This window comes from Ahaetulla prasina, chromosome 10 (genome assembly GCF_028640845.1).
Source record: "Ahaetulla prasina isolate Xishuangbanna chromosome 10, ASM2864084v1, whole genome shotgun sequence".
In the NCBI taxonomy this organism is placed as follows: domain Eukaryota; kingdom Metazoa; phylum Chordata; class Lepidosauria; order Squamata; family Colubridae; genus Ahaetulla; species Ahaetulla prasina.
The window spans coordinates 33,348,288-33,365,029 of record NC_080548.1 but is presented as its reverse complement, the minus strand read 5'-3'; the positions used below and the strand labels follow the sequence as shown (position 1 = coordinate 33,365,029).

The 16,742-nt window shown below is 55.0% G+C and overlaps 1 protein-coding gene across 11 annotated transcripts in view; it reads left to right on the top strand.

Annotated features, from left to right (window-relative positions):
- Window positions 1-12,015, top strand: part of PAK4 (p21 (RAC1) activated kinase 4) — a 36,768-nt gene extending 24,753 nt beyond the window's left edge. For 10 of the 11 annotated variants that reach the window (XM_058195785.1, XM_058195787.1, XM_058195780.1 and 7 more), the window contains 8 exons: window positions 520-743; window positions 4,673-5,359; window positions 6,766-7,245; window positions 8,012-8,145; window positions 8,879-9,005; window positions 10,582-10,707; window positions 11,240-11,374; window positions 11,858-12,015. In XM_058195785.1, coding sequence (XP_058051768.1) covers window positions 540-743; window positions 4,673-5,359; window positions 6,766-7,245; window positions 8,012-8,145; window positions 8,879-9,005; window positions 10,582-10,707; window positions 11,240-11,374; window positions 11,858-12,013 — 2,049 coding nt within the window. In that variant the 5' untranslated portion in view covers window positions 520-539 and the 3' untranslated portion in view covers window positions 12,014-12,015. The remainder of the gene's footprint in view (window positions 1-519; window positions 744-4,672; window positions 5,360-6,765; window positions 7,246-8,011; window positions 8,146-8,878; window positions 9,006-10,581; window positions 10,708-11,239; window positions 11,375-11,857) is intronic. The other variant, XM_058195791.1, reaches the window with a different exon arrangement.
- The last annotated feature ends 4,727 nt before the right edge of the window (window positions 12,016-16,742 follow it).

The following is a 16,742-nucleotide window of genomic DNA, read 5'->3' as shown; positions in this document are numbered from 1 at the left end:
GAAGCACAGCAGCATGAAACATGCCAGTAGACCTTCTTCACCTTCTCTCTTTTAAGCCAGCCTTCCCTGATCTGAGCTGCTCCGGTTATCCATTCCCAGTTCAATCCAGCCACCCAGAGGAAGCTGGCAAGGCTGAGGGTGTAATCTGCACTTTTTGGAGAATCCCACAGGCCAGATTAGGGAAGGCTGCTCAGCTGTGCACTTCATGGGCGTTCCGGAGGTTTGAATTTGCCTCCCATTGATCCTGTACCCGAACCCTGTGCAAGTCCTGTCCACCTAGCAGGGGTCTCTTGGTGAAGGCTTCACAGGCGGGACTGGCGCTCTGAGCCTCTGACAGGAAGGAGCATTGATCTCCCATGCTGCTGATAAGCTCACTAGGAAGCCACAAACCTTTGGGGGGGGTGCCTCCTGTGGGGGGGACTTTTCCACGCAAAGCTCTGGAGCTGCTGATTTACAAGAAGGTTTACTCCATTAAGATTTACAAAAAAAACCCTACAACCCTCTCCCTCTTTCTTCCAGGTCTGCTAGCCAACATCACCATGTTCACCAAAAAGAAGAAACGTATTGAGATCTCGGCCCCCTCCAACTTCGAACACCGGGTCCACACGGGCTACGACCAGCAGGAGCAGAAGTTCACAGGGCTGCCCAGGCAATGGCAGGGCATCATCGAGGAGTCAGCCAAGCGGCCAAAGCCACTGGTGGACCCTGTGTACATTACGGCCGTCCATCCCGGCTCTCAGAAGGTTGGTGGCACCTGAGTTGGGCTCTCACGTGGCCTCTGATGGCGGAGACGGAAGGGCGGTGCTTAGAGGAGAGAGAGAAGTTGGGTTTTAGAGAAGCTTATGCGATGCCTCAAAGGGGCTTTTTCAAGAGGCAGCTGGACTTTCTGTGTTTTTTTTTCTCTTGAAGATGTTTCATTTCTTATCCAAGAAGCTTCTTCAGTTCTGGCTGAAGAACTGAAGAAGCTTCTTGGATGAGAAGCGAAATAACTTCAAGAGAAAAAAACAGAGAAAGTCCAGTTGTGCACCTTTGGGACAACCATCGCCTGGGTGGCTGAGAATCTCCAGAGACCTTCAGCATTTGCGATCTGTTCAAGGCCGAGACTTAATGAGCTTTCCTCAGGCTCTCGGTCTCGTGTGGAGCCAGAGTTGCAGACCTTGGAGTGTAATGTGAGAACTGAGACAGCATAGAGGAAGTTTTGTTTGTTCCTGAACTGCCCCTTTGTTTCAGGAAGAGTTCCCGAGAGCGCCTGTTCAGCTCTCGCAAGCAGTGAGAGATGGTCTGTCATGCAGCCAATGTCCACTTCTCCAGGGCCTGCATCTTTCCAAAACACAGGCTGCAGCTCTGACGCTGGAAACGCGAGGCATGCCCGGCTGCCAAGATTCGGATCTTGGCACAGCAGCCATGCCAGGGTGCCGTCTCTTGAGTTGGCTCCAGAGACCCAGGCCGTGGCTATTCAGAGTCGGTCATGAGGCTTAGCTCATGAATGGTTGTAAGTCAAGGACCACCTGTACCCATCTCTCTATTCTCCCCTAGATATCTCCGCTTTGCCACGTGGATAGACTTCCTTGAACATAAAGAGCCGGGCAAGGCATGGCAGAGCATGGGTGTCATTTGCTTGGGGATCTGGATGAATAATTTGGGGGGCCAGGTGCATCTGTGAGCAGCAGGTTTATCAGCTTCCGGGGTCCAGCCGGCTTTGGGATCCAAACAGGAGCAAATGTATAATTTCGGGGAGATAAATAGACCTCTGTAGCAGGCTTGATTGAAAAACATACATACTGCATTTTGGAAACGGACCAAATCGTTCCCACGTTCAAATTTGATGGAGGCCAGGCGGCCATGCCCACCTGCCACCTGGTGCTGGGCTCTGCAAAGGAAGCATGGCTTTAGATGGCCTCTGCAGAGGGGAAAGCCCGAGGCAAGGATTGGTCTTTCCAAGCCCCTGGCCTCCATCTTGCAGGGGCTTGTGATGCCCAAGACCGTGCGTGGAAAAGAGAGGAGGGGAAATGGCTTCTGGGTTTCAGCCTCGCTGAGGTTGCTCCTTCGATGGGAGCAGAGAGAGACTCAACTGGGGTGTTTCTTGAGGAAAGCTGGGGGCCAGAAAGTTGGCCAAGAACGGCTGTTTCGGTCCTGCCACACACGGCCTCCCCATGTAGCGTTTCCTCCGTCCCAAAAGAAAGGCTTGCTTGAGGATCTGGCTGAATAAAGTGGGGGGCCAGGCAGGGAACCTCTGAGCCAGAAAGACCCATGCTGATGGAGCAGGAATCTCTCCCCAGGTCCGGAAGACCCATCTGCCTTGGCCCTGGCCCCTCCCAGCACGAGGGCCTGCGCAGTAACTGGGGCAGGGAACCTTGCATAGAACCGGAGACTGTGGTTTGGTGGAATTTGTCCCAAAAATGGTCTGTTAGAGAAATCAAGCCGGCTCTTCCCCGTTCTCTCGGGCAGCTCTGTAGCATTTTGCAGGGTTTGGTTGTTTCTGTTGGAGACAGGCTGAATTGTCTGTTCAGGGCGAGGTAGCTGCGCCTGGAAGGGAATGTCTTTGCAGAGCTGCTGCATGCTTTCGGCTGACTAAGGAGACGCCTCGGAAATTCATCCGGAGCCACAAATTGCAGGGGATTCACTGACCGTTTCCAGGAATCCCTTGCCAAGCACGGAATTTCTGCTAGTAGCTGTTGCTGGGTAAAGTGCCTCTCTTTCCCTATTTGCTCTCCGTGATGAAGTGGGCCTTCCGGTCCCAGCTAGGGAAGGGGTGTCCTTGAGGGTCTCCTTTCTGGTTGCTGATGTTTTTGCCCAAGGGAGGTCCTGAGTCTTGATCCAAGGACGGCTCTGCACGGCTCCCTTGAGCGTTCGATGCATCATGGCAGGGCTGGGCGGGCAAAGCCCCTCTCGAGTGGGCAGGTGGGGGGGGGGGGAAGAGCCTGTGACTCTCTGCTCCCCCAAGCCCTGGACCCAGCCCCCTTCCTCGCGTGACTGGCAGGGGGTGCCACATGCAAGCTCTAATTAGGAGTACAGGCAGTCCTTGGCTTACAACAGTTCACTTAGGGACTGTTCGAAATTACAACAGCACTGAAAAAAAGGGACTTATGACCACTTTTCACCTAGCATCCCCTCAGTCAGTTGATCAAGATTCAGACGCTTAGCGACTGGTTCATATTTATGACGGTTGCACTGTCCCGGGGTCATGTGATCCCCTTTTGCAACCTTCTGACCAGCAGGGTCAATGGGGAAGCCAGATTCGCTTAAACAACTGTTTGACTGACTTAACAGCTGCAGTGATTCACTTAATAATTATGGCAAGAAAGCTTGTAAAATGGGGCAAACCTCACTTAACTGTCCCACTTATCAGTAGAAATGTTAGGCTCAGTTGTGGTTGTAAGTCAAGGACTCCCTGTATCCCTATCCAGAATTTGGGCCTCGTTCGGCCAAGGCTGACCAGCTGTTTCCCCAGCTGCCTTGGCTTCCTTTTCCTGCCGGGCAGGGGTTCACCTCCACTTGCCAGCCACAGCTGGCCTTTTGGAAGCCTCGGCTTGCTCCTTTCCACTGCTTTGGGGGCGTCTGAACTGGGCATGAGACTTCTGGCCTGTGGAATGCTCCCTTGTGGAGCTTTGCATGTGTGGGCTGTGGCTCAAGAGCAGCTCTTGACCTTCGGGGACTCATTCAGCCCACACGTGCTGAAGAGGGAGGAGCACCGAAGCAACCACCGAGGAGGGCAGCACTCCTCCTTACACCACTCCTTCCGCCTGTTTATTTCTGCAAAAAAGCCTTCCGTTGTTTTCCCTGGCCTCTGTTTCTGGGAGGAGCAGCCACCTCTGCCCTTCTAGAGTAGGCGGTCTCCAAACTGGGCTACTCGAGGGCTTCAAGTCCCAGCTGTGCCAGCTGAGGAATTCTGGGAGCCGGTCCACAAGTCTTAAAGTGGCCCAGGTTGGAGATCCCAAACTGGGCCATTTTACTAGAACTAATTTTAACATTTTACTAGAACAAACTAACATCCTGGGGATGAGATGAGCCTTTCTCCCCAGCTGGGGTCTGTGGGTCTGTAATGATTTGTTTAGGGAAGAAGCATTTGAGGGGGCCCTGCTCCATCTGAGATGGAGAGGCAAGCGGAAAGGGTCTGATTTGGCAGAGTCTTTCTTCTGAAATGCTTTAGACACATTTTGGATCAGGAGCTTCTTACTTGCTTGTGGTTTCATCAGAAGACTTGGCTGCGGAGCCGGGAAGACGAAAACAACCTCCCCACTTAGGTTGTCTGGACTTCCCCGGCTGAGTAGCTTGCTTTTTGCTGGCTGAAACCCGGGGAGTCTCTGGGTGACCTGGGGGCGGGGGAGAGGAGGTTGGTGTAAGGCTGCCTTTCAGTCATTGCCTTCCAAATCCAGCATTCCTGTCATTCATCATTATCAGCATTCGTAGATCTTTTGGCGAGTGTCTCAGTGTGGATGGCGAAAGTGAGCGAAAGCTCTGTGAAACTCCCGTTTCTTCTCCTCCCGTGTTCTCCCCGCCGTGCCTCCTGCCATGTGCTGCTTCTGCCAAAGCTGAAACTGTCTCGGGCCGTTGTCAAGCATCCATCAAACATCTTATTTTTTTTTATGTTGCTTACCTTATTTTCTTTTCTGTTTGTGTGTCCTTCCACCCCCCCACCTGCCTGCTCCATGTTCCCTTCCATGCGCGTAAGACCATCGTGCGCGGAAACAAAGCTGCCAAGGACGGTTCCCTGGCCTGGCTGCTAGATGAGTTTGAGAACATGTCGGTGTCGCGCTCCAACTCGCTGCGCAGGGACAGCCCTCCTTTCCCGGCCCGGCACGACCCGTTTTACCAGGAGAACGGCCTCGGAGAGGCGTTGGGCAGGCCCCGCCACCACCAGCCCCACCACCACCACCCTCCCCACACGGAGGAGGACGGCGGGGGCAGCAAGAGCAGAGACCCCAAGGAGCGGCACCGCCACGGGCCCAAGCACGATGTGGAACGGGGCTGGGATGACAGGACTGCCGCGCCACACTCCCATGGACACGAGCCTCACCACAAGCCGCACCAGCAGTCTGGCCACCCCCGGCCTCCTGAGCACCCAAAGCCCTTGCCGGAACACAGTCACCGAGCGCCTGAGCGGGACAGGAAGAGGGAGCCGCCCACCGAGCGCGTGGTCAAGAGGGAGCGGACGGAGGGGCCCGACAAGAGACCCAAGTCCACCTACACTGGCCAAGCCAGCCCACAGTCTCCCCGGGAAAAGCGGCCCCTCTCTGGGCCCAATATCCGGACCCCAAATATCCCCATCTCGGAGGGGGTGATGAAGACCGCACAGCAGACGGGACGGCCTTTTAACACCTACCCACGAGCAGACACCGATCTTGGCCGTGGCACTCAGGTAAAACCTCTCAGGGCATCTCAGCGCTTGGGGCCCTGGTGGGTCTGGCCAGCCTGGATCGATCCGCTGGAGATGCCGTTCTCGTGACGACTGAGCCGCTCCGCCCTAAGAAAGGCCGCGTTTCACCTCTTTTAAGCCACCTTCTCAGCGTAGCCTAGCTGCTTGACCAGGTGATGAGCTCCGAGCGCCTTCTCTGCATCAGGAGAACATCTGGTGGCCAGAGCAGAGCCCACTCCTCCTTCAGGCTCCGCTCTGCACCTCTCCTGGGTCCTCTTCTCTCCTTCCTCTGCTCAGTAGTTCTCTCTCACCTTCCGGCCTCCCATCAACCGCAGCCGGTGTCTTCCCTCCTGCCTGCCTCCTGCCTTTCCTGGGTGCTCTCCTTCCTTGCTTCCACTAACCGGAGTCCCTCCTGTGTCGGCCACCTTGCCATCTGCCCTCTGCTTGGTCTCCTCTCCTCTCCTGTACTTGCGAATAACCATCTGCTGCCACCTTCTTTCTTCTCCTGGGTAGCAACTTCTCTGTCTGTCTTCATAGAAACACTGCAGCTAAGCAACGACCTCTCGTGTTCTTCTGGAACCCATCAACCTGCTTTGCCTTCTGCCTCTGCCACCCAACTCTTTCCTCTGCCTTCTCTTACGACAGCGGACCAGAAATTAGACATAAAACTCAGTTTTCACTGGGCAAGTAGTGTACCGGCCCCAGTTGCAATCTTTCCCTCTGATCCCCGAGGAAGCCACGCTCTGTGACCACCACCCCTCTCTCGCGCTGACCTGGCTGTCCCAGGGAGGATGCCTTCTGCAGGAAGCGGAGAGAGATGAGCGCAGGGACCTAATTCGGCCCTTGCTGTGGCTTGTCCTTTGGAAGGGCCCAACCCTCAGCTTAGCTAAGTGGACTCTCCAAGGCCACCATTCCCATCTTTTACATGGAGGTGAAAAGGAGGCCTTACAAGCAGGCTCTTTAGGAGACTCTGCCTGACCCCAAGGGAAGGATAAGGCTGGGGGGGGGGAGAGCCCCAAAAGTCTTTATGGCCTTAAGAAGGGAAGGTGCAATGACCCTCTATCGCAGGGGTCACCAACTGTGATGACTTTACAACTTGTGGACTTCAATTCCCAGAATTCTGGGAGTTGAAGTCCACAAGTCATAAAGTTGCCACGGTTGGAGGCCCCTGCTAGTCAGCCTGCCCAAAGACGGCACCTTTTCCTTTGCAAACGAGCAGGTCCAAAAGAAGCACCTGCCTTCAACCCCTTCATATCAAGGGGTTTGTCCTGAGGAGGAAAGGGCTGGTAGGCTCCACGTGCTGGTGGGTCCCCTCTGTCTGACAGGATGAAGAAGGGGCCGGTCACCTGCCCAGTGAGGGCTCTGCTTGTTCCGCTTGCAGTCAGGATGGCTTTTCTTTCTCTTTCTAGGCAGAGCATCGGCCCGGAAAAGCCCCAGAAGCAGCCTCCAATGGCCCCACGAGTGGAAACAGCGGCCCCTCCAGGCCCCCCCCTTCGGGCCCAGCCAGATCCAGAAACCTGGAGCCATCCCCTCTGGGACTCTCCCAACACGCTTCGGACCCCCACTTGACCCATGTGCCGTCGCCCCCGGCCCCCCAGCCTCCGCAGCCTCTTCCCCAGCAGCCTCCGGCCCCCACTCCCGCAGCCCCTCAGCAGCCCTGCTCCCCCCAGCGGGAGCCCCAGCGGGTCTCCCACGAACAGTTCCGAGCTGCCTTGCAGATGGTGGTCGACCCCGGAGACCCCCGGACCTACCTGGACAACTTCATCAAGATCGGCGAGGGCTCCACGGGCATCGTCTGCATCGCCACCGTCAAGAGCTCCGGGAAGCTGGTGGCAGTCAAGAAGATGGACCTGCGCAAGCAGCAGAGGCGGGAGCTGCTCTTCAACGAGGTGGGTTGGAGTGACCCGAAGGCGCTTTTGCAAGAGGCAGCTGGACCTTCCGTGTTTCTTCCCTTGAAGACCTTTCGCTTCTCATCTCAGAAGCTCCTTGGATGAAAAGCGAATGGTCTTCAAAGAAAAAAACAAAGGTACTTTTTGAAAAAACACCTTTGGGACAACCTTTGGACATTCTCTGGATGACAGAGAATGTCCAAAGAATCGGATTCAGTTGGATTAAATACTTTATTTGGCCACGTGTGGTTAGACACACAAGGCACTTGTCTACAGTGCAGAAGCTCTTGAGTGTATACGCAAAGCAAGAGAGTCATAATAATTATAATAATGAAACCAATAAGAGGGGGCAGTAGAGAAGATGGGAAGGAAAATAATAATACTACAGCCATACTATGTGGGTCAATATCCTTAGAGATAGGAGAGCACTCTGAGGATTAGGTGTTCAGCAGCGTGACGACAGGAGGGGGAAAACCGTCCCTGTGTCTAGTTGTTTGGGCCTGCGGTGCCCTATAGCAGCATCCTGAGGGAAGGAATTAGAACGGTTGATGTCCAGGATGTTGAAGGGTCGGCCCTCTTTCTGTTCCCGGGCAGAATACAGAGTGTCTTTGTGCTTCATAAACTCTGGGCCCACTTTAGGCTGCAGCAGAGGCCTTTAGGTTACACGTCTCACCTGTAGCAGCCGCCCTTTGAGGCACCTCCACCCCCTCCGGATCGTGATACCTTTGTCCTTCCCTTCTAACCTGCCTTTCTCCCCCCCACCCAGGTGGTGATCATGAGGGACTACCAACACGAGAACGTGGTGGAGATGTACAACAGCTACCTGGTGGGCGATGAGCTCTGGGTTGTGATGGAGTTCCTGGAGGGGGGCGCTTTGACCGACATCGTCACCCACACCAGGTAAGAGGGGCGGAAAGAGGGATGGGCTCCTCGGGGCTGCCCAGACCCTGCTAGCCAGCGGCTTCCTTCCAGGCCAAGAACCGGGTCAGAAGGATAAGTGCCCGCTAATATTCTTCTAATACAGGTAGGTAGTCCTTGACTTACGACAGTTCATTTAGCGACTGTCCAAAGTTACGACGGCACTGAAAAAAGTGCCTTAGGACCATTTTTCAAAGTTGTGACATTTGCAACGTCCCCGTGATCCCCTGGTCAAAATTCAGACGCTTGGTGGCTGGTTCATATTTATGACGGTCGCGGTGTCCCGGGGTGAGGTGATCTTCTTTTGTGACCTTCTGACAAGCAAAGTCTGTGGGGAAGCCGGAGTCACTTCACAACAGTCTTAAGAACTTAATAACTGCAGTGACGTAACAACTTGTGCAAGAAAGAGTGTAAAATGGGGCAAGACTCACTTAACAACTGTCTCGCTTAGCAACAGAAAACTTGAGCTCAGTTGTGGTCATAAATCGAGGACTACCTGTATATTAATCTGTATTCAACAGGGGGCACAATTTGTGTGTATGCTGTTGCTGTTTTAATCCGCCTTTTTAAATGTCTTGTTTATTGTGTGTTTTTTCTTGGTTTCTTTAAAAAACATTTTTGGCGTTTTGTAGTTTAACTTTTTTTTTGAATAAAATAAAAATAGAAAAAAAAAAAACCCCAAAGGATCAGTTCCCTGTTTTCTTCTTGCATGAAGGATGAACGAAGAGCAGATTGCCGCCGTCTGTCTCTCCGTGCTGAAGGCCCTTTCCGTGCTCCACGCTCAGGGCGTCATCCACAGGGACATCAAGAGCGACTCCATCCTGCTCACCCATGACGGACGGGTGAGTTGCCGGCAAGCCCTCCCTCTTTCCCCTCCCTTGCTTTTTGCTCTCCGAGCAGCCCAAATTCCCTACAAGGTGCATTTAAGTCCTAGGAAGAAAATCCCGGGGCCTCCAGCAGCTCCTGGAGCATCACTTTCGTCGTCCTCGGATAGTCCTTGAGAATTTTTTAGAACAGGTGTCATAACATAACATAACATAACAACAGAGTTGGAAGGGACCTTGGAGGCCTTCTAGTCCAACCCCCTGCCCAGGCAGGAAACCCTACACCATCTCAGTCAGATGGTTATCCAACATTTTCTTAAAAATTTCCAGTGTTGGAGCATTCACAACTTCTGCAGGCAAGTCGTTCCACTTATTAATTGTTCTAACTGTCAGGAAATTTCTCCTTAGTTCTAAGTTGCTTCTTTCTTTGATCAGTTTCCACCCATTGCTTCTTGTTCTACCCTCAGGTGCTTTGGTGAACAGTCTGACTCCCTCTTCTTTGTGGCAACCCCTGAGATATTGGAACACAGCTATCATGTCTCCCCTAGTCCTTCTTTTTGTTAAACTAGACATACCCAGTTCCTGCAACCGTTCTTCATATGTTTTATCCTCCAGTCCCCTAATCATCTTTGTTGCTCTTCTCTGCACTCTTTCTAGAGTCTCAACATCTTTTTTACATCGTGGCGACCAAAACTGGATGCAATATTCCAAGTGTGGCCTTACCAAGGCATTATAAAGTGGCACTAACACTTCACGTGATCTTGATTCTATCCCTCTGTTTATGCAGCCCAGAACAGTGTTGGCTTTTTTAGCAGCTGCTGCACACGGCTGGCTCATATCTAGATGGTTATCCACTAGGACTCCAACCTTAGCCACTTTAAGACCTCTGGACTTCAACTCCCAGAATTCCCCGGCCATCAGACAGGATTGTGTGTTTGTGGGGTGGGGGGAGGGGAAGAGGAGAGGAGAGGAGAGGAAAAAGAAGAGGGGGGAAGGGAAGGCGAGGCACCCTGGAGATTGTCCACAGCCCATGTCCTGTGTGGGGTAGAATCTGCCATTTGTTGTCCTTGACTTTCAGCAGTTCATTCAGAGACCATTCAAAGTACAGGGGCATTGAAAAAAGTGATTTATGACCATTTCTCACACTTACAACCATTGATCATGTCATCAAAATTCAGACGCTTTTTGGCAACTGAGTCATATTGATGACGGTCACAGAGTCCCGGGATCACGATCCCCTTTTGTGACCTTTCGACAAGCAAAGTCAATGGGGAATCTGGATTCATCTAACAACTGTAGGGATTCAATTACCCCCTGGGGCAAGTAAGGTGGTAAAACTGGGCAAAACTCATTCAACAACTATCTTGCTTAACAACAGAAAATTTTGAGCTCTGTTGTGGTTGTAAGTGGAGGACTACCTGTATGATGGCTTTTTGTTTTTCCCGTCTCGATTTTTAAATTAAATTTGTAAGAAATAGAGCTGAGGAGATGGCCGGGGGTGGGTGGGGGAGTTTCTGAAGCCGTGGGAGGCAGCCATTCAATGGCTCTGCAGAGACCCCACCCTCACGGCCTCCTCGCCCTGCCTTCCCTTCAGGTCAAACTCTCCGACTTTGGATTCTGTGCGCAAGTGAACAAGGAGGTGCCGAGGCGCAAGTCGCTGGTGGGGACCCCGTACTGGATGGCCCCAGAACTCATCTCTCGGTTGCCCTACGGGCCAGAGGTGAGTAGCGTGGAAGACCCCACAGAGGCCCCCTCCCCTCTGGGAGGCTTTTGCACCAGTTGTCTGTCGTGTGTGTCCGTGAAGTAGCTAAGCTAGGCTTAAGTGGCTTCGGTGTTGGTTTCTGGAGGGGAACCCCAGATTCTGCCAGGTTTCCCCAGAGAATCTTAACAGCCAGAGGCCCCAACGTTTCTCTCTCAAATCCTAAAGCTTGAGATAAATTGAATGTTTCTGGATGGCTGCCCTCCTCCCGACTCCCACCTCCCCCTAGCTTTGCCACAATGCCGTCCTTTGGTCAGTGGGGTGTGGATGAAATGGATTTTTTTTAAATTTCTGCCTCAGTTGCTCAACCTGCACTCTGTAAAATCCCTCAGAAAAAGAAAAGAATTGCTGCTTGAGAGAGAACAGAGCCCCCTCCCTCAGCTAGGCCAGGGCAATGCAGTTTCTAAGACGGTTTCAGCGAAAAGAGGAACTAGCCAGACTGGAGGTCTTCAGCTGCTGGCCCTGCCTCCTGATGGCCCTTCTGTCGTTGCAGGTGGACATCTGGTCCCTGGGCGTGATGGTGATAGAGATGGTGGACGGGGAGCCTCCCTATTTCAATGAGCCCCCCCTGAAGGCCATGAAGATGATCCGAGACAACCTGCCCCCCAAACTGAAAAACCTGCACAAGGTCAGATCCCTGAGCAAGAGGGGTCCCTCCCTCCCTCCCCCACCCCACCCCACCCCACCCCCAGATTGCCCTGTCCTGCCATTGGTGGCTCGGGCGCCTCAGGCATTATCCAAGGGTAGCTTCTGCTGCCCTCCATCATTGATGGCATCAGCCTGAACGGACTGGCCTGTCCCCCTCTTGGCTGTGGCCCTCCTGCTCACCGAGGTCAGATCCACCTTCCAGCTCAGGGGTGAGCGGCTTTGGTGACTTTACGACCTGGGGGCTTTAACAGCCATAGTTGCCCACCCCTGTGCCAGTCAGTTTCTAGGTCAGGACCTGGCGTCTTTGGCCCTGGATGGGCAGAGAAAGGGGGTCAGTCTGGTGTTGGGAAAGGGGCTTCCTTGAGGCTCCCCAACATCCCCCCTCAGCTGCTCACCTCCCTCCCTCCCTCTTCCTCCTCCTCCCAGCCATGGTTCATGTCTCTCTGCTCTTTCTCCCTGGCAGGTCTCTCCTTCCTTGAAGGGCTTCCTGGACCGCTTGCTGGTCAGAGACCCAGCCCAAAGAGCCACGGCCAATGAGCTCCTGAAGCACCCCTTCGTGGGCAAAGCCGGGGCCCCCTCCTGCATCGTGCCCCTGATGCGGCAGAATCGGATGAGATGAACCTGCCGGGCTCCTTCGTGAAGAGAGAAGAGGGTGGGGAAAGAGCCATCGTTCCCAGCCAGTCCCACCAAGCAGCGGAGACCTGCGTGCAAGGTGGGGGAGGCTCTGGGACCTCCACCAGTCCCTGCTTCCTGGGGGGGAGGCCCCCCAGTTGATGTGGGCAGGAGGAGCTCAGCCAGCTGTCGGGACCCTTCCTCCCTCAAGGACTCCTCTTGGCCATCCGATGACGTGGCCCCCAAAATGGACGCTCGGACCCATCTCTAGCAGAGCTGCTCTGCATCGCCATATTGTACTACTGAATTGAGGAGGGGCTTTGTCTGGGGGTGGGCTGAGGGTGAAAAAAGGCAGCAAAGTTTCTCTTGTCTCCAAAATCCTGGGCAGCTGGTTCTGGCAGGGGAAGGGCCAGATCAGTGGCTCTTCGGCATTGTAGAAAGAAATGTTTTCTTCCCTCTCAGAGGGGAGCCCAGAGAAAACGGGGCGCTGGCCACAGGCACCTTGGGGGGAGAGGGGAGGGGAAGCCCAGAAGCCCCAGAGAGGAGGGAGAGCAGAGCCGCCCAGCTGGGCCCCTCTTGGGTCACCAGAGGCAGGAAACCCACATGTGCCTGGATGCTGTTGAAGGAAGGCACTGCAGTAGTTTAGGGGGTCCCGAATCTCAGGTAGGGAGAGGGGGCTCCAGAGGACAGTTGAAAGTCGGCGGCTTCTGCTCGTTCGGAGGCGCCAGTGGCAGCGTGGGGTCCTCTGTCCAGACGGGGCCGTGCTTCAGAGCCAGGCTTGTCATGGGCACCGAGAGGCTCAGCAACGGGGCTGGCGCTGCAGAGTGGCACTCCTGGCACCGCAAAGGGAGCGTCTCTCGGGCTCAGGCATGATTTTGGGGGGAGGGACAGGAAAAGAGCACCCAGCAAGCCCCGGCCCCTGTTGGCTTCCCCATCGCGTGCCAGAGAGCGTAAGGCGAGAGGTTTGGGCAGGGACTGCAGCCATCGGTGCCCCTGTTCCCCAAAGGCTGGCGTCAGGCCTCCCCCTTTGCCCAGCTTCTCGCCCCCAAAGGCCTGCTGCTCTCTTGCGGAACCCCCGAGGGGCTCCCTCCTCCCTCGCCCTCTGCTTTGCCCTCCCGAGCTCCCTCCTCCCCACCTTGCAAACCGGCTGTGGCAGGGGAGTTCACCTGTGGGCGGGTGGGAGTCTTTCCAGCCTGGATCTGAAGGGCCACCTGTTCTGCCCAAAGGGGGCTGGAGGCGGTGGGCCTCTGGGGGGGGCCACGCTTGGCTTTCCTTGTCCGCTGGGTGAGGAGAAGCCTCTGGGTGGAAACAGGGGAGCGGCATGTGACTGCCCCTTCATCCCAGAGCTGAGCGGTTTGCGGAGGGCGGAGGCAAAATGCCAGGCCAGAGTGGCAGGGAGGCCTGGCAGCAGGGAAGGCAAGTGCCCGCTCTGGGCCTGGCTGTCCCCTTGGGGCTCTTTGGCGCCTCCGGGGCACCTCACGTGTTGCTTGCATGGGAGCCTGGGCGGTGGGGTTGCCTGGCCGTGTTTCGAGGGGGAGAAGAGGGCTGCCACTGCCCCTCCCACCACCACTCTTCCTTCTCTGCATGCAGAGAGTATTGGGGGAGGGGGTGCGCTTCTCCATAGCTGCTTGGGGGTTTCCTGCCTGCCTGGATTTAGAGTCCCATGGGTGCCTCTCCCACCCCCTCCCTGCGGTGTGGGTCCTCCCTCCCTCGGCTCAGATGCCCAGGATTGGGTCCCACAGGCTCAGCCTTTGCCTGCTGCCCTTCAGAAGCCCCAAAGCCCTCCCCAGGCCCCTCTCTCGCCATCTTTTTACAAAGCTCGCTGCATGCTTCCCCTCTGACTGAGAGCAACCTCTCCCAAAGAGATTGCCCTCTGTGTGTGTGTGTGTGCAGGCTTGGGGGTGGAGGGAGGTGCGTACGTGTGTGCCACTTCTCCATCCAGTGCACCCCTGGAGCCAGCTGGCATGGTTAGAAAGGCTCCTCTGGGCTCTCTGGGTGGGCTGCCCAGCCAGCCCCTCCCTGCCTGCCTTGCCTGCTTCCCGGGTTCTCTTCCTCTCTCCTTCCATCCCTGGCAGGGGCTCCAATCAGCCCCCTGGGAGTTGAAGGAGGTTAAATGGGTCTTTGGTGCTAGCATTCCTGACTTAAAGACAACCCAGTTGGTTATCTAGGATACCCCTTCCCCCATCTCCAGGGGGTGCCAGCCTGAGCCGCCTCTTCACATCTTTCCCAGTATTCTCCCCTGCTGGGGTGAGGAGAAGCCTCTGGGTGGAAACAGGGGAGCGGCATGTGACTGCCCCTTCATCCCAGAGCTGAGCGGTTTGCGGAGGGCGGAGGCAAAATGCCAGGCCAGAGTGGCAGGGAGGCCTGGCAGCAGGGAAGGCAAGGGCCCGCTCTGGGCCTGGCTGTCCCCTTGGGGCTCTTTGGCGCCTCCGGGGCACCTCACGTGGTGCTTGCATGGGAGCCTGGGCGGTGGGGTTGCCTGGCCGTGTTTCGAGGGGAGAAGAGGCTGCCACTGCCCTCCCACCACCACTCTTCCTTCTCTGCATGCAGAGAGTATTGGGGGAGGGGGTGCGCTTCTCCATAGCTGCTTGGGGGTTTCCTGCCTGCCTGGATTTAGAGTCCCATGGGTGCCTCTCCCACCCCCTCCCTGCGGTGTGGGTCCTCCCTCCCTCGGCTCAGATGCCCAGGATTGGGTCCCACAGGCTCAGCCTTTGCCTGCTGCCCTTCAGAAGCCCCAAAGCCCTCCCCAGGCCCCTCTCTCGCCCTCTTTTTACAAAGCTCGCTGCATGCTTCCCCTCTGACTGAGAGCAACCTCTCCCAAAGAGATTGCCCTCTGTGTGTGTGTGTGTGCAGGCTTGGGGGTGGAGGGAGGTGCGTACGTGTGTGCCACTTCTCCATCCAGTGCACCCCTGGAGCCAGCTGGCATGGTTAGAAAGGCTCCTCTGGGCTCTCTGGGTGGGCTGCCCAGCCAGCCCCTCCCTGCCTGCCTTGCCTGCTTCCCGGGTTCTCTTCCTCTCTCCCTTCCATCCCCTGGCAGGGGGGCTCCAATCAGCCCCCCTGGGAGTTGAAGGAGGTTAAATGGGTCTTTGGTGCTAGCATTCCTGACTTAAAGACAACCCAGTTGGTTATCTAGGATACCCCCTTCCCCCCCCCATCTCCAGGGGGGTGCCAGCCTGAGCCGCCTCTTCACATCTTTCCCAGTATTCTCCCCCTGCTGGGGGGGGGGGTGAGGGCCTCGGCTCCGCCCCTTTCACGTGAACTGCTCCCCTCCCTCTGCTTGGGAGAGCCAGTTGCTGCCTCTTCTTCAGGAATCCTTTTTTATCTCCTTTCCTTTTGAAGACTCGATCCTCAAGGATGATCTCACTCTCCCTGCAGGGAGAAAGACTAAAATCTCAGTTGAAGCTGCCAAGCCAGGGAGGGGGGATTCCTGGGGTGATCATCCTCCCACCCTCTCCTGTTTCCACACCCGTCCTTGCCACAACACTACATTTCCCCTCCATTTTCTGAAATAAAGGACTGGAATTTTAAACAGGAGGCTGGGAGGGGGGACCCGGCTCCAAAGCCCCCTCCCCTCCCCACCCTCCCCGTCTCCTGGTTGCTTGAAGAATTTTATAACTGGAGGCCGCCACCAGAAATGTTTTTCCCTCTACAAGAATGACTACTGATTCATTTTGTGAGGTTTTGTTACTTTTTTTAAAAGAAATTATTTATATTGGGTTTTATTTTCTTTTTTTCTCCCCCTTTGGTAACTCAACGGTATTTGTGTTGAAATGATTTTTTTTAATTGCTTTGGAAAAAAACCTGCTGTGTTCCATTCTAGTCTTGTATAAAAAGTCTGGATTTTGTGTCAAAGTGTGGTGGTTGTTAGCCTTCCCCCCCCCCCCCATACAGTACGACGTTTGGGCAAGATGGTCAACAGGAGCCTTTAACAGTTAAAGAAGAACAATATGTGATTTAATCTTTAATTCCCTCATTAAAAAAAAATCTTGCTGGCACATTTATGAAGTAGCAGTAACAGAGTTGGAAGGGACCTTGGAGGTCATCTAGTCCAACCCACTGCTCATGCTGCACACATATACTAGGGATTCCAACTGCCGACCTTTCTGATGGACAAGCTCAGCATCTTAGCCACTGAGCCACCTAGGGAGACATCAGGAGAAGCTGCAGAAGAAGCAAAATCACAGTTTCTCTCTTCCTTGAGGGAATCCCTTTCGTGATTTTAAATTTCAGCATCTGTGGAATAAGCATAATAAACGGAAAAGAAATTGGAGGGCATCGTCCAGTGGGCCTCTTGACCAGTCCTGCACTGCCTGGCCTGAGCAAGCCAACTTCTGATTCAATGTCCCCACAAGCTGAGAAGATCAGGGTTGGGTCTTGGCTACGCGTGGACCGCAGAGGAGCCCCAAGGGCTGAAGGCTGCCATATTTGCAGGCTGCCCGTCCCTAATTCTCCACTTGTTCCCATGTTAAGGTGTCGGAGAGAACCAAGGGGCTCCTCAACCCTCATCCGAAGGGCCACTTGTGGGCTCAGCCACAAGCTGGCCACCCTGATCAAACAGGGCAACGGCTGCTCTTACTGACCTGGGCACAGTTTCCGTTCACTGAACCTGCCTAAGGATCCCTGCGACATTCTCAGCCAGGAAGAGTGACCTACGTAAACCAGGGTTCTTCAATCGGAGCCTCTGTCCCTGCCATACCAGCGTCCAGCTGCACGGACAGAATTCTGCCAACCTGGGA